The 14511-nt window shown below is 42.0% G+C and overlaps 1 protein-coding gene across 1 annotated transcript in view; it reads left to right on the forward strand.

Moving 5' to 3' along the window:
• The first annotated feature begins 222 nt into the window (after positions 1-222).
• Positions 223-14511, forward strand: part of MAG (myelin associated glycoprotein) — a 32224-nt gene continuing 17935 nt past the window's right edge. Inside the window, exons 1-3 of the mRNA XM_070763970.1 lie at positions 223-296; positions 4610-4978; positions 10468-10764. Of these exons, the coding sequence (XP_070620071.1) occupies positions 248-296; positions 4610-4978; positions 10468-10764 (715 nt within the window). The 5' untranslated portion in view covers positions 223-247. The remainder of the gene's footprint in view (positions 297-4609; positions 4979-10467; positions 10765-14511) is intronic.

Genomic DNA, 14511 nt, shown 5'->3' on the forward strand with positions numbered 1-14511 from the left:
CACGTGCACACTCACATTTTCAGTTCTGCGCTAGGCAAACTGGTTGTTAAATTATGTGGATGTGTGAATTTCAACTCCCTGAATTTTCAGAATTGACATCCACACAATTTAAACTTGCTACGTTTGGGCAACACCGCTCTAGAGAATGTTCTGCTGTGCCAAACAATTGTCCTCTTACTACCAATGTCATCCTACTTCTCCTTCTTCCCTTTAGGTTGATCGACGCACTTCTTCAAAAATAAACAACATGAAATTCTTCTGCAAGACGCTGCTGGCCTTCTGGGTCCTATTTGAAGGTACTGTTGGGAGAATTGGTGCTAGACTTATGGTTGGGGGTCACCACAACATGAGGAACTGTATTAAGGGATCACGGCATTAGAAAGGTTAAGAACCACAGGGTTAGGATCATAGGAAAGAGCTTGTGAAGGAAATATGTGGTTTTACATAAATACAGTATTCTCTTCTCCCCCCCAAAGAAAATATATGGATGACTTAAGAATCCCGCTGCTTTGTTGTTCCTTATGGACAACAATTAGTGGCAACTGTTTTTCCTTCCGCAAGTGATGCCAGTCTCGGGAGAAGGAAATCAAGAAATCCCCTGTCTCTACCCTGAAACTATCTCCTGTTTTATTTTATTTATTTATATATTTATTTAAATTTATGCCCTCCCCCCTTCTCCTGACGGACTCAGGGCAGCTTACAACAATAAAATCAAAATACAAAAATTAAAATACCCCTGTACATAATATAGAATACAGATAGAAAAATTAAAACCCAATAAAACAGCACACCATCATCATTTATACATACTAGTGGCCAGAGTGGAGAACTATCACTCAACGGCTTCAAGCCTGCTGACATAAGTGTGTTTTTAATGCTTTTCGGAAGGCGGGGAGAATGGAAGCGGTATGAATCTCTAGGGGGAGTTGGTTTCAGAGGACCGGGGCCACCATAGAGAAGCCTCTCCCCCGCGGTCCTGCCAGTCAGCACTCTCTGGCTGATGTGACCCAGAGGCCAACTCTGTTTCACTTAATCAATTGCTGGGACATATGGGGCAGAAGACGGTCCCATAAATAATCTGGTCGTAAGCAGTGTTCCCTCTAATTTTTTGGGGGGGTGGGCGGAAAAGTATAGTGTCTGAGCGGCAGTCCCTTCGGCGGCACAGAAATAATAGATAGATAGATAGATAGATAGATAGATAGATAGATAGATAGATAGATAGATAGATAGATAGATAGATATACAGACAGACAGACAGACAAACTAACAAACAAACAAACAAATAAAAAACCCACCCTGTTTTGCCTCAGAGAATTTCAAGATAAAATACTGTACTGTGTGTCTATAACAGTGAGCTCATAATAGGGCAACTCTATCAATATCAAAATGCCACTTAAATAGTTGAGCTAGTTTCAAACTAGATTTTGATTTTCTTTCTCTCTTCCTTACTTTCATTCTTTTCCTTTCTCTTTTCCTTCCTCTCTTTTTTCTATCTGTTTCTCTCTCTTCCTCTCTTCCTCTCTCTCTCCTTCCCTCTCACTCTTTCCCTCTTGGCTTCTGGGCAGGTTTGGAAAACTCTGAGTTGATGATGATTTTTAAGTGAGCGATTGCTCACTGCTCAGCTTAGAGGGAACTATGGTCGTAAGCCATGTAGGTCTCTGTAGGTAATAACCAATGCCTTGAATTTCGTTCGGAGACCAATCGGAAGCCAGTGCAGCTAGCGGAGTGTTGGACTGATATGGGTGTATCTACATCACAGCTCACGCGGCTGCATGCTGGACTAGTTGAAGTCTCCAAACGTTCTTCAAGGGTGGCCCCAAGTAGAGCGCTTTGCAGTAATCAATTTGCATTACATTTGTAGAGTTAGCAATGCTATTCCATCTCACTGCTGTGACCCTATCAGCCCCGGAGGTAAATGATCTCCATGGCTTTTCCTGCTGATTCAAAGGCAGGTGAGATGCAGGTAACACAGCCCTGAGGGAGGGTCCTGAAAGGGATCACAGGACTATCCCTATTCGTCACATTCAATAAGAGGGACCAGTGATCCCAATCAATATTGTACAAGGTAGTTTTGGGATAAAGCATAAACTGCTAAACTGGGTAACTTTTTATTAGGTATTTCAAATAAGAAATATAAAAAAGATATACAGTATATTATTTAATAATCCATATACAGTGGTACCTCATCTTACGAACGCCTCTTCTAACGAACTTTTCAAGATACGAACCCGGTGTTTAAGATTTTTTTGCCTCTTCTTCCGAACTACTTTCACCTTACGAACCCAAGCAGCTGCTGCTGGGATGAAGGAGTTTCTTTTTTTCCCCTTTTTTGAAGAAAGAAAAGGGAGGGGCAGCTTGGAGGAGTAAAGATTTTGCATGCTTGCAAAGGCACTGAAACTGTGTCTTTTGAAGAAAGAAAAGGGAGGGGCAGCTTGGAGGAGTAAAGATTTTGCATGCTTGCAAAGGCACTGAAACGGTGTCTTTTGAAGAAAGAAAAGGGAGGGGCAGCTTGGAGGAGTAAAGATTTTGCATGCTTGCAAAGGCACTGAAACGGTGTCTTTTGAAGAAAGAAAAGGGAGGAGCAGCTTGGAGGAGTAAAGATTTTGCATGCTTGCAAAGGCACTGAAACTGTGTCTTTTGAAGAAAGAAAAGGGAGGGGCAGCTTGGAGGAGTAAAGATTTTGCATGCTTGCAAAGGCACTGAAACTGTGTCTTTTGAAGAAAGAAAAGGGAGGGGCAGCTTGGAAGAGTAAATATTTTGCATGCTTGCAAAGGCACTGAAAGGGTGTCTTTTGAAGAAAGAAAAGGGAGGGGCGGCTTGGAGGAGGAAAGATTTTGCAGAGAACAACGTGCTTGCAGAGGCACTGAAAGGGTGTCTTTTGAAGAAAGAAAAGGGAGGGGCGGCTTGGAGGAGGAAAGATTTTGCAGAGAACAACGTGCTTGCAGAGGCACTGAAAGGGTGTCTTTTGAAGAAAGAAAAGGGAGGGGCAGCTTGGAGGAGGAGAGATTTTGCAGAGAACAGCGTGCTTGCAAAGGCACTGAAAGGGCGTCTTTTGAAGAAAGAAAAGGGAGGGGCGGCTTGGAGGAGGAAAGATTTTGCAGAGAACAACATGCTTGCAGAGGCACTGAAAGGGTGTCTTTTGAAGAAAGAAAAGGGAGGGGCGGCTTGGAGGAGGAAAGATTTTGCAGAGAACAACGTGCTTGCAGAGGCACTGAAATTGTGTCTTTTGAAGAAAGAAAAGGGAGGGGCGCCCCTCTTGCCTTTCTTCCTTCCCACTCACCCTTTAGCCTAGCCTTGCTTCTTCCACCCGCCCCCTTTAGCTGCTCCTCCCTGCCCTCTGTTCGCCTCCCTTCTAAAGTTTGGGATTTTCCTGAAGGATTTGCACGCATTATTTGCTTTTACATTGATTCCTATGGGAAACATTGTTTCATCTTACAAACTTTTCACCTTACGAACCTCCTCCTGGAACCAATTAAGTTCGTATGATGAGGTACCACTGAATTATTAGCAGCTAGGATAGCTTTTGCTCAAAAATGGAAAGAAATTGAGACCCCAAAAGAAACAGATATACTTAAGAAAGTTTTACAATGTGCTGAGCTTGATATGATGACGAGAAGGTTAAACAATCAAGAAGAATCAGAATTCTATGATGTTTGGCAAAAGGTATATATCTGGTGGGATACAAAGAAAAAGAGATAACTTTATTATTATACTATTTTAAATATACTAGTACCTAGTAGTTATATTGTATTAGATGATGATTATTCACAATATAAATGTAAACTCCTTTTTTCTTCTACTTTTTAAATCTTTTTTTCTTTTATTTTAGTTCAATTTAAGCTATAATTTTAAAATTTTTATATATGTTCTTAAATACTTTAGATGTGTTTTTATCTATCACCTTATAATTGATATTTTTAAGTATTTTATAGACGGTGTTAAACAACGACAAGATCTGTTCTTTTTACTTTTTTCCCCCTTTTAAATATAAAGATGACTTCTACTCTGAGCGGAGCGACTGCAGCTCCACTAAGTGTTGCATGTTATGTATATTTATTTATTTAGATTTGTATGCCACCCCTCTCCGCAGACTCGGGGCGCCTCACAACAGAAAAAGACAATTCATAACAAATCTAAATTGTAGTTTAAAATATTTAAAAACCCCATTTACTAAACAAACATACAGACAGACATACCATTCATAAATTGTATATGCCCGGGGGAGATGTCTCAGTTCCCCCATGCCTGATGACAAAGGTGGGTTTTAAGGAGCTTACGGAAGGCAAGGAGAGTAGGGGCAGTTCTAATCTCTGGGGGGAGTTGGTTCCAGAGGGCCGGGGCTGCCACAGAGAAGGCTCTTCCCCTGGGGCCCGCCAACCGACAATGTTTAGTTGACGGGACCCGGAGAAGGCCCACTCATGTTTGTCTATGCAATTTAATTTTTTAAAAAAAAATTTTAAAGAAAGAATGATGCCACCTGAAGCAAACATGGAGAGAGAACGGTCACAGTGCATAAGGAGAAAACTCAGAATCAGCCATGAAGCAGGCAGTTGATTATATGGGGGTTTTTTTCTCCTTCATTGTGAGTCTCTTCTGCCTCTTTTCAAAGGGGTCTTGGCTGGACCGTGGAGCGCCTGGATGCCCGAACACATCACCGCCTTTGAGGGCACCTGCGTGGTTATCCCTTGCCGTTTCAGCTACCCGGAAGAGCTACGTCCAGCAGCCATCCACGGCATCTGGTACTTCAACAGCCCATACCCCAAGAATTATCCCCCGGTGGTTTACAAATCCCGCACCAACATTGTCCATGAGAGCTACGCTGGACGCAGTAGACTGCTGGGAGAGTTGAATTTCCGAAACTGCACTCTGCAGATCTCCCGTCTCAGCCCTGAACTCACAGGGAAGTATTACTTTCGGGGAGACCTTGGTGGCTACAATCAATATACCTACCCAGAGCACTGCAACCTGGAGGTCATCAGTGAGTATCAGGCAACGCTGGTGGGAAATACCAGTTCTAATTCTTGCTTATAAAGAGCCAGGTCTAAGCTGGTGAGCCCTTTCAAATAGTATGGGAACCAGCAACAATTAAGGGATTATTATTATTATTATTATTATTATTATTATTATTATTATTATTTATTGGATTTGTATGCCGCCCCTCTCCGCAGACTCAGGGCGGCTAACAACAGCAGTAAAACAGTACAACAAAATCCAATACTAAAAAAAGCAGTTAAAAACCCATTATATAAAAACGAATCATACATACAAACATACCATACATAAAATTGTGAAGGCCTAGGGGGAAAGTGTATCTTAGTTCCCCCGTGCCTGGCAGCAGAGGTGGATTTAAGCAGTTTACGAAAGGCAAGGAGGGTGGGGGCAATTCTAATCTCTGGGGGGAGTTGGTTCCAGAGGGTCGGGGCCGCCACAGAGAAGGCTCTTCCTCTGGGTCCCGCCAAGCGACATTGTTTGGTTGACGGGACCCGGAGAAGACCCACTCTGTGGGACCCAACTGGTCGCTGGGATTCGTGCAGTAGAAGGCGGTCCCTGAGATATTCTGGCCCGGTGCCATGAAGGGCTTCATAGGTCATAACCAACACTTTGAATTGTGACCGGAAACTGATCGGCAATCAATGCAGACTGCAGAGTGTTGGAGTAACATGGGCATATTTGGGAAAGCCCATGATTGCTCTCGCAGCTGCATTCTGCACAATCTGAAGTTTCTGAACACTTTTCAAAGGTAGCCCCATGTAGAGAGTGTTACAGTAGTCTGTAGGAGTCTTCCCTAGATAGAGTAGAGTAGGGTGGGGTAGGGTAGGGTAGGGTAGGGCAGGGCAGGGCAGGGCAGAATTCTTTATTGACCAAGTGTGATTGGACGCACAAGGAATTTGTTCCCGATGCACAAACTCTCTGCGTACATGCAATATAAAATGGTGATGCATCGTTTTGTTTGAGTCTGCAAACTCAAGCAGAAGCAATTCCCTAGCTATCTACATTCAAGAAACAAAATCTTACTGGTAAAAATAAACTAAAAAACAGATCAAATAAATTTGAATTGTCTAAGTATTTTGCCAAAGTTATAGTGAGCCTTATCTCCCAACAGAAGGGGTACAGTAACAGGACCTGGACTTGGTAGATCCTTCTCCACAATAGCACAATCTTAGCTCATAAGGATTATTTTTAGTATTCTCCAAAGAGGCTAATATTTGATAAATCCAGAGTTCCCCTGATGTACAATATCAGTTCCTGTTGTGTAAACTTGATTTAATGGTAGTTACTACTATTAAATACTGCTAAAACTCTCATTGTATTTATCCGTTTGTCTACATGTAGTACCGTAAGGTCGGCTAAAACTGCATTTTTTGCTATTTTTTAAAAAATCCAGCTATTTAAAATTGGCTAACTTAAAGAATGGGTGAAAAATCTGGGGCCCATTACTTCTGTGGGATTGAAATTCTCATGGTGATCAGTTTTGTTCATAAAGTTGTGGCCATTGCAGTGTCGCTGGAGTTACGTAATTGTGATTTTCATCGCTCTCTATTCGCTTCCCATAAGCAAAGTCAATGGGGAAGTCAGCAGGAAGTCAGAAATCACGCCCATTGCTTTCTTTTCGCCTTCCTGTTGTCATTTTGTTTATTTGCTTAGGTAAGTAAATATTGACTTGTTAGTGAAGTTTCCTTGCCACTATAGTTATTTTTTTCTATTTATGTAACAAACTCTGCCACAGGGGTGTCAAACTTGGCTTAGAGTCCTTAGATCTGGCCCACGGAGCCACCATGGAAATAGCAAAGGATTGGCCTGCGGTGCCTCTGCCAATGAAAATGGAGCTCAGGGGGGCCTCCTGTGGTCCACCCAGGCTCTGTTTTCATCCACAATGGCCTCCTGCAGCCCTCTGCCAGCGAAAAAAGAGCCTGGGGAATTTCCACCAGGGAGGCCCGACTGGCTCCATTTTTGCCAGCAGAAGGCTGCAGGAGACCATCATAGTGTTGCGCTGGACAGCGAATGAAAACTCGAACACAAGAGCTGGATGAAAATGGGTCACTTTATTGATTACAGTAATAGACCTGCAGAGGGTGCTAAATGGGGTGAAAATCCTGAACAAAACATACCTGGGCAACCAATGGGCGAACTCCTTGCTTGGTAAGGGTGAAGCGAGCCACGCCTTCACCCAAATTGAAAGCCACGCCCAGCGTGTGGGAGGGCTCACCTCCACGACCCGGAACGGAAGTGACGTAGATGAGCCCCAAGCGCTCCTCCCTCCCACCGCTCCGTCCGTGGAAGAGGCATGAGTTGTGAGACGAAGGAGCCCATCACCTTTTAAAAGATGCCCAAGGGAGAACACACGGTTGCAACTTACACCCTTTCCACCCCGCTTTTGCCAATAGTGACCAAATAGAGTAAATTCAATCAACCTATTTACAACCGATACACCCCCTAACCCATTAAAACCTCACACCTGACAAGGGTGGAGAAGGCGAAAAAACAATCTGAAATAAAGCTTCCAGACTGCCAAAAATTCCTTCTCGGCCCCAAAGGGTGACCTCTGCCAGACACCCTGGATAGAGCGGAGGGCGGGTGGGTGACTGTTCTGGAAGGCGAGCAGGGAGCAAAGGAGCGAGGGCGAGGGGTGCAGACCCTGAAATAGACCCGCAACCCCTCCCCTCGCTCCCATCAGCCCCTGCGAGCCAACCACCGCTCGTGGTGGGCTCAGACGCTTGGCGCCTCACCAATCAGCTGGGAGGTGGCGCCCCACCCCTCCCAGCCGAAACGGACGTCCAGCCGGGGCGATTCTTCTCCCGGCCGGACGGCATGGCTTTTTGCTGCAAAAAGCAGCGTGTGGGCCTCTTAAATGTCGAGCTAGCCACTGCAACCCCAGTCCCTGTGGTCAAACACAACCCTGATGCAGCCCTCAATGGAAATTGAGTTTGATACCCCTGCTATACTAGATGAGGGTGAAAGTTCATTCTCAGCTTTAACAGAGTTGGAAGGGTTGGTTTCGGAACGTTTCATTACCAGGCTAGGTAACATCTTCAGTGGAGTTTAAGGAAGTCAGTATCAGTCTTCTTCCATTTATAAGGGCTTCATGTGGTCAGTAGAAAAACGGGTCTTCAGCTACAAATATTCGGCCCTTATTGCAAACTGTTCTAGATGCCCACAGGACCATTTGGCTTTGGGGTTTAAAGAAATGTAGCCTAAAAATGTAACATTCTTTTCTTTAAAAAAAGCTTTATTGAATATTTACATTAAAAGAGAAACATAATACACAATATGACGATAATATAAACTGCAGAGGAAAAAAGAATGAAAAAGATATTAAGAATAAAGGAAATAAAGTGAGAAAGGTAAGGACGAGATTAAAGAAAAAAGAAAGAGATATTTGTCAACTATATAGATGTCATCTTAATCATAAACGATCTTTAATTTCACTGTTAGGTAGCTGTACATTTTCCTTCAGTTTTAGTTGTTTGTAGTAATGTTATTAAGTAAATTTGGGGTGTAGATATAGTAGTAATTATGTTTGAAGGAGGTATTAAAGAAACTGAAGGAATGAAGACAGAAGAACAAGAAGTATTAAGGACTATGACAAAAGCTGCTCATGCAATTATAGTATATGGATGGAAGGATAAAAGTAAATGGACACTAAAACGATGGAATGATTATATATTTGAACAAGTACAAATGGAAATAACTCATATTATCTCACTGAACTGTTCATGGGATGAAAAAGCTGAAAGGATAAGAAAAAAATGGAAACTTTATTTTGCATGGGTGGAAAGGGATAAGGCCAATGAAGACATAAAGAAGAAATTGTTTAGAAATCTGACCTGGCTGTGATTATGAATAAGGAAAAACTGAGGGAAGGGAGGGGGAAGGTTAAGGGTAAAAAGTATTAAAATTAAAATAAAAATATATTTTTTAAATGTAGTAATTATGTTTTATCTAAATAATCCAAAAAATGGGGGGTTGAGTTATGGATTTTAATAAACATCTTTGGCATGTTGCGATCGATTTATTTTATTTTATTTTATTTTATTGATTGATTGATTGATTGATTCATTCATTCATTCATTCATTCATTCATCCATCCATTCAATTTTTATGCCGCCCTTCTCCTTAGACTCAGGGCGGCTTACAACAAGTTAGCAATAGCACTTTTTAACAGAGCCAGCATATTGCCCCCACAATTTGGGTCCTCATTTTACCCACCTCGGAAGGATGGAAGGCTGAGTCAACCTTGAGCCGGTGATGAGATTTGAACCGCTGACCTTCAGATCTACAGTCAGCTTCAATGGCCTGCACTACAGCACTCTACCTGCTGTGCCACCCGGGCTCTATATCTTTTACAATTCAATCTATGGGTAATGGTCACATCAGGCTGAGCGATCTTTCTCCCAAAGGATGAACCGACTGATCACCTGTTTTTTTAGTAACCTCTCAACTGGAGGACAATATACCATGTTTCCCCGAAAATAAGACAGTGTCTTATATTAATTTTTGCTCCCAAAGATGTGCTACGTCTTACTTTCAGGGGATGTTTTATTTTTTTTTCCAATTAATTGTATCCTGTATCCTGCTGCAGCAAAAAGGCATCCAAACGCGCAGTCGCATGTTGGATGCATATTGGATGTGTTTTAAAACTAATTGATGCAGCGTTTGGGGATGCAATTTATGGACAGCAGTGTTATACAGTGATACCTCGTCTTACAAATGCCTCATCATACAAACTTTTCGAGATACAAACCCGGGGTTTAAGATTTTTTTGCCTCTTCTTACAAACTATTTTCACCTTACAAACCCACCGCCGCCGCTGGGATGCCCCGCCTCCGGACTTCCATTGCCAGAGAAGCACCCGTTTTTGCGCTGCTGGGATTCCCCTGAGGCTCCCCTCCATGGGAAACCCCACCTCCGGACTTCCGTGTTTTTGTGATGCTGCAGGGGAATCCCAGCAGGCGAATCCCAGCAGCACAAAAACGCTTCGCTGGCAACGGAAGTCCAGAGGTGGGGTTTCCCACAGAGGGGAGCCTCAGTGAAATCGCAGCATCGCAAAAACACAGAGGTCCGGAGGTGGGGTTTCCCATGGAGGGGAACCTCAGGGGAATCCCAGCAGTGCAAAAATGGGCGCTTCGGCTTGCAAAAGGGGTAAATTTTGGGCTTGCACGCATTAATCACTTTTCCATTGATTCCTATGGGACACATTGTTTCGTCTTACAAACTTTTCACCTTAAGAACCTCGTCCCGGAACCAATTAAGTTTGTAAGACAAGGTATCACTGTATATGTTCTGTTCAGGAATGTTGCGAAACGAAAGGTCTCCTATGTCTTACTTTCGGGGGATGCCTTATATTAGGCAATTCTATGAAACCTCTCCTATGTCTTACTTTCGGGGGTGACTTATTTTCGGGGAAACAGGGTAGTAGTGGGGGAGTTCCTATTTTCTCCATATTCTCTGTCTCTTTCTACACCACAGACAAGCCTACAATTGTGAATCCTCCAGAAGTCGTGGAGGGAACCGAAGTAGAGCTGCGCTGTGAGGTGCCTGACAATTGTCCAGACATGAAACCTGTCATCACGTGGATGAACTATGAGAATTTGGCTGAGCATTCAGTCTATGCACAAATAGAGGAAGAAGCCAGCACTTGGTCACTCATCTCCATCCTGAAGTTCCTACCACAGCGCGAGAACCACGGACACGAAGTGGGCTGCAAAATCAGCTACCCCAACACCACTTTTGAGTTTGACGGCTTCTCGACTCTGGACGTCAAATGTGAGTTGGATGTCGATAAGTAGCTTAGAACATTTTTTTATTTATTTAATTTTTTATAATTTTTTATAATGACAATTTATCAGTAAAACATTCACACAACACATAACAATGTGCTCAGTGCTGAAAGTGCCCACCACCAAACAACGTCCATACCCCTCCACCAAAATGGGGGCATATTTTCTTGTTCTGACGGGCTCTCTGGTAGGAGCCTCCCGAAAATTCAAGGGTACAAATTTTAGACAGACACACACATTTGAAAATTCAAAACAATGTTCTTTATCACAAAATTCAAAATAAACTAAGCACTCTTTTTGTATTGCAAAGAGCACTCTTCCCAAAACAACCAGGTAGTCTGTACAATTTCCCTTAAGCAGTCATTAAGTACTTAGCTAACAGCTGTGAAGAAACTTCACACCCTTTCTTCTTCCAACAAAGTGACACACACACACACACACGTTGCTCTGCTTTGTTTTCCAAGGCGTGAAAAAGCAACAAAGTCCAGAAAACCCAGGATTCCTGACGAACTCCAATCAGATATTCTTCCACAACGGCCAAACCCACATGCTACTATTTATAGCAACAGCCTTAATTACTGGAGCCCCACCCAAACACAGGTGGCCTCCCTTATTTCCTGTAATATGTTCTTACTTGGTCTCTTCTACACACAATTCTGCACTTGCGTGGGTCCAAAATGTCATCATCTGAATCAAGGGAAGATAAGGGAGATTGACTGCCTGGGCTGTGTGCCAAGCCCTCCTCTGCCGAGTCACTCCCACCTTCTTCTTCGTCCGAGGAAACTAAACTCTGAACTGATTCTGTCAGCAATAACACAGGCCTGTGACATGCTGAATTTTCCCCTGCATCCACCTCCCCATTCCCTGGGGCAGGAGCTGGGCCAGAGCCAACCACAACATTTTCTATATACCATTTTAACTCAACACCAGCATATCTATTTACATATTATAAAGTAATTCTAATTTATTCTTTATACCTTGGTCTCGAATTCTACTAACCACATGTCCTCTTGCTTTGTCCCATCAGTTCTCGCAGATTAGTTTCAATGGCCGAATTCATCCTCTTATCCATAATCTCAAACTGAATATGATCCACCATATACTGATACCACCGCCCTGAGTCGCCTCTAGAAGGGCAGCATAGAAATCTAATAAATAATAAATAAAATTTGTATTGTCCATTTTGTCACATCCTTCCAGCCTAGGACTATTACCGCCTGAGCACTTTCTATCGCTAAGTAGCTTAGAACATAGAATAATAGAGACATCGGAGGTCTTCCTATCTCATTTCTTTTCCTTTTTTGAAAGCCTTTGGTGATGGAGCATCCACAACTTCTGGAGGCAAGCTGTTCCACTGGCTAATTGTTCTCACTGTCAGGAAATTTCTCCTTCATTCTAGCTTGCTTCTCCCCTTGGCTAGTTTTCAACCATTGTTTCTTGTTTTGCTTTTTGGTGCCCTGGAAAATAGTTTGACTTCCTCCTCTTTGTAGGAGTCCCTCAAATATTGGGAACATTTATATGTTTTTATATTAAAACATAAATGTATTATTATTATTATTATTATTATTATTATTATTATTATTATTTATTAGATTTGTATGCCGTCCCTCTCCGCAGACTCGGGGCGGCTCACAACAATAACAAGAACAATGTAAGAACAAATCTAATAATTTAAAAAACGCTAAAATCCCCATTATTAAAAGAAAACATACACACAAACATACCATGTATAAACTGTATAGGCCCGGGGGAGATGTCTCAGTTCCCCCATGCCTGACGGCAGAGATGGATCTTAAGAACTTTACGAAAGGCAAGGAGGTATATATTTGATATCAATGCAACTTTGATAGAAATATATTGACTTTTGTATTTTTATACTTTACATTTTTAACATTGCATGTAAGTGGACACCTGTCGTCTTAACTTTGGAGGACCCCTGCAACAAGACTTGGTGGACTCAGGCTCTTTAATAACCTCCATAGCATGGCACATTCTGCTGCGGTATTGCTTTTTTGCAACCATCTAAAAGCAGAATGAAAACCGTAGTTCAAAAATTAAATAAATCATTATACAGATAATCCTTGATTTACAGTCATTTGCTTAGTGATTGTTCAAGGTGAAAATAGTGTTAAAAAATGACTTACAGCCGTTTTTCACACATAAGCATTCCCAAGGTCACAGGATCATAAAATCACTTAGCAACAGAAATTTGGGCTTGATTGTGAGATCATATGTCAAGGACTACATGCCCAGCATCAGGACCACAACTGTGCCTTCCACAAAATAACTATAGTAAAATAAAATCCCATTTTCTAATGTTAAAAGTCCATAATCTTAATTAGATGTCACAGAAAACTGTTTCCTATTCTGCATAAATGGGAGAGATTAGCAGTTAATTTAGCACTTAATTATATGGTAATTAATGCATTCCTGGGCCGAAAGCCATGTGAAAAGCAAGGGGGGGGGTTGTTCTCAATTCAATTTTAATATATTCTTTTCCCCTTTTTTATTGTCAAAGATTATCTGTTTTGCAAGTCACATTCCCTCAAACATGCATATTTCATTTCTTATGAGACTTCCTTCATCTCTAATCAATGTCACTTTCTCTTCCACAAGAAAATGAGTAACTGGGAACATAGGATTTGAAATGAAAAATGAGCTAGCATGCTAATAACAGCTTCTCACCCATTGTCATATTCTTTCTTAAACTCTGAATCTGCTTTTAGTTCATATTATACTAATAAAAAAGCTAAGGTAGCCAGGGAAAGGTTACACACAAATTACACACAAATATGAGGATTTTAAAAAAAAAAATTAGACATCTATCCACCTTTCTAAGGACCTTGCAATCTCATTTAATGGAATAAAATAGCTCCAACTCTGCTTTTGTTCACATAGGGAACTAAGGGGGGAAAGTACTAAAAAGAACATGACCAAGAAAGTCAAGATAGCAATACCATTTATATTATAAGTGGTATAACAATTTATCGTGCTTTACAGCCCTCTCTAAACAGTTTTCAGAATCACCAGGTTGCCCCCAACAATCTGTATCCTCATTTTATCAACCTTGGAAGAATGGAAGGTTGTGTCAACCTTGAGCTGGTCAGGATCGAACTCCAGAGAGTGGGCAGAGTTAACCTGCAATACTATGTCCTAATATCTTCGGGACCGCCTTCTGCCGTGTAAATCCCAGCGACCAATTAGGTCCCACAGAGTTGGCCTTCTCTGGGTCCCCTCGACTAAACAATGTCGTTTGGCGGGTCCCAGGGAAAGAGCCTTCTCTGTGGCGGCCCCGACTCTCTGGAACCAGCTCCCCCCGGAGATTAGAACTGCCCCCACCCTCCTTGTCTTTCGTAAATTCCTTAAAACCCATCTCTGCCATCAGGCATGGGGGAATTGAGACATCTCCCCCAGGCCTATACAATTTATTTATTTATTTTTTATTTATTTATTCTTTGTCCAATATACAATACATATGAAGGAGAATAGACATTAAGTAATATATATAATGATAGAAAGTAAGAAAGAAGAGAGGTTGGAGGAAAGGAGAGAAAATGTGTGAGATATGAGATAAGGAAAGAAGATTGGACAGGGGACGATAGGCACATCAGTGCACTTATGTACGCCCCTTATGTATGGTATGTTTGTGTGTATGTCTGCTTTAATAACGGGGTTTTTCTTTTAATGTTTTTAAATTATTAGATTTGTCATGAATTGTCTTATTGTTGTTGTG

This window comes from Erythrolamprus reginae, chromosome 11 (assembly GCF_031021105.1).
Source record: "Erythrolamprus reginae isolate rEryReg1 chromosome 11, rEryReg1.hap1, whole genome shotgun sequence".
Classification (NCBI taxonomy): Eukaryota; Metazoa; Chordata; class Lepidosauria; order Squamata; family Dipsadidae; genus Erythrolamprus; species Erythrolamprus reginae.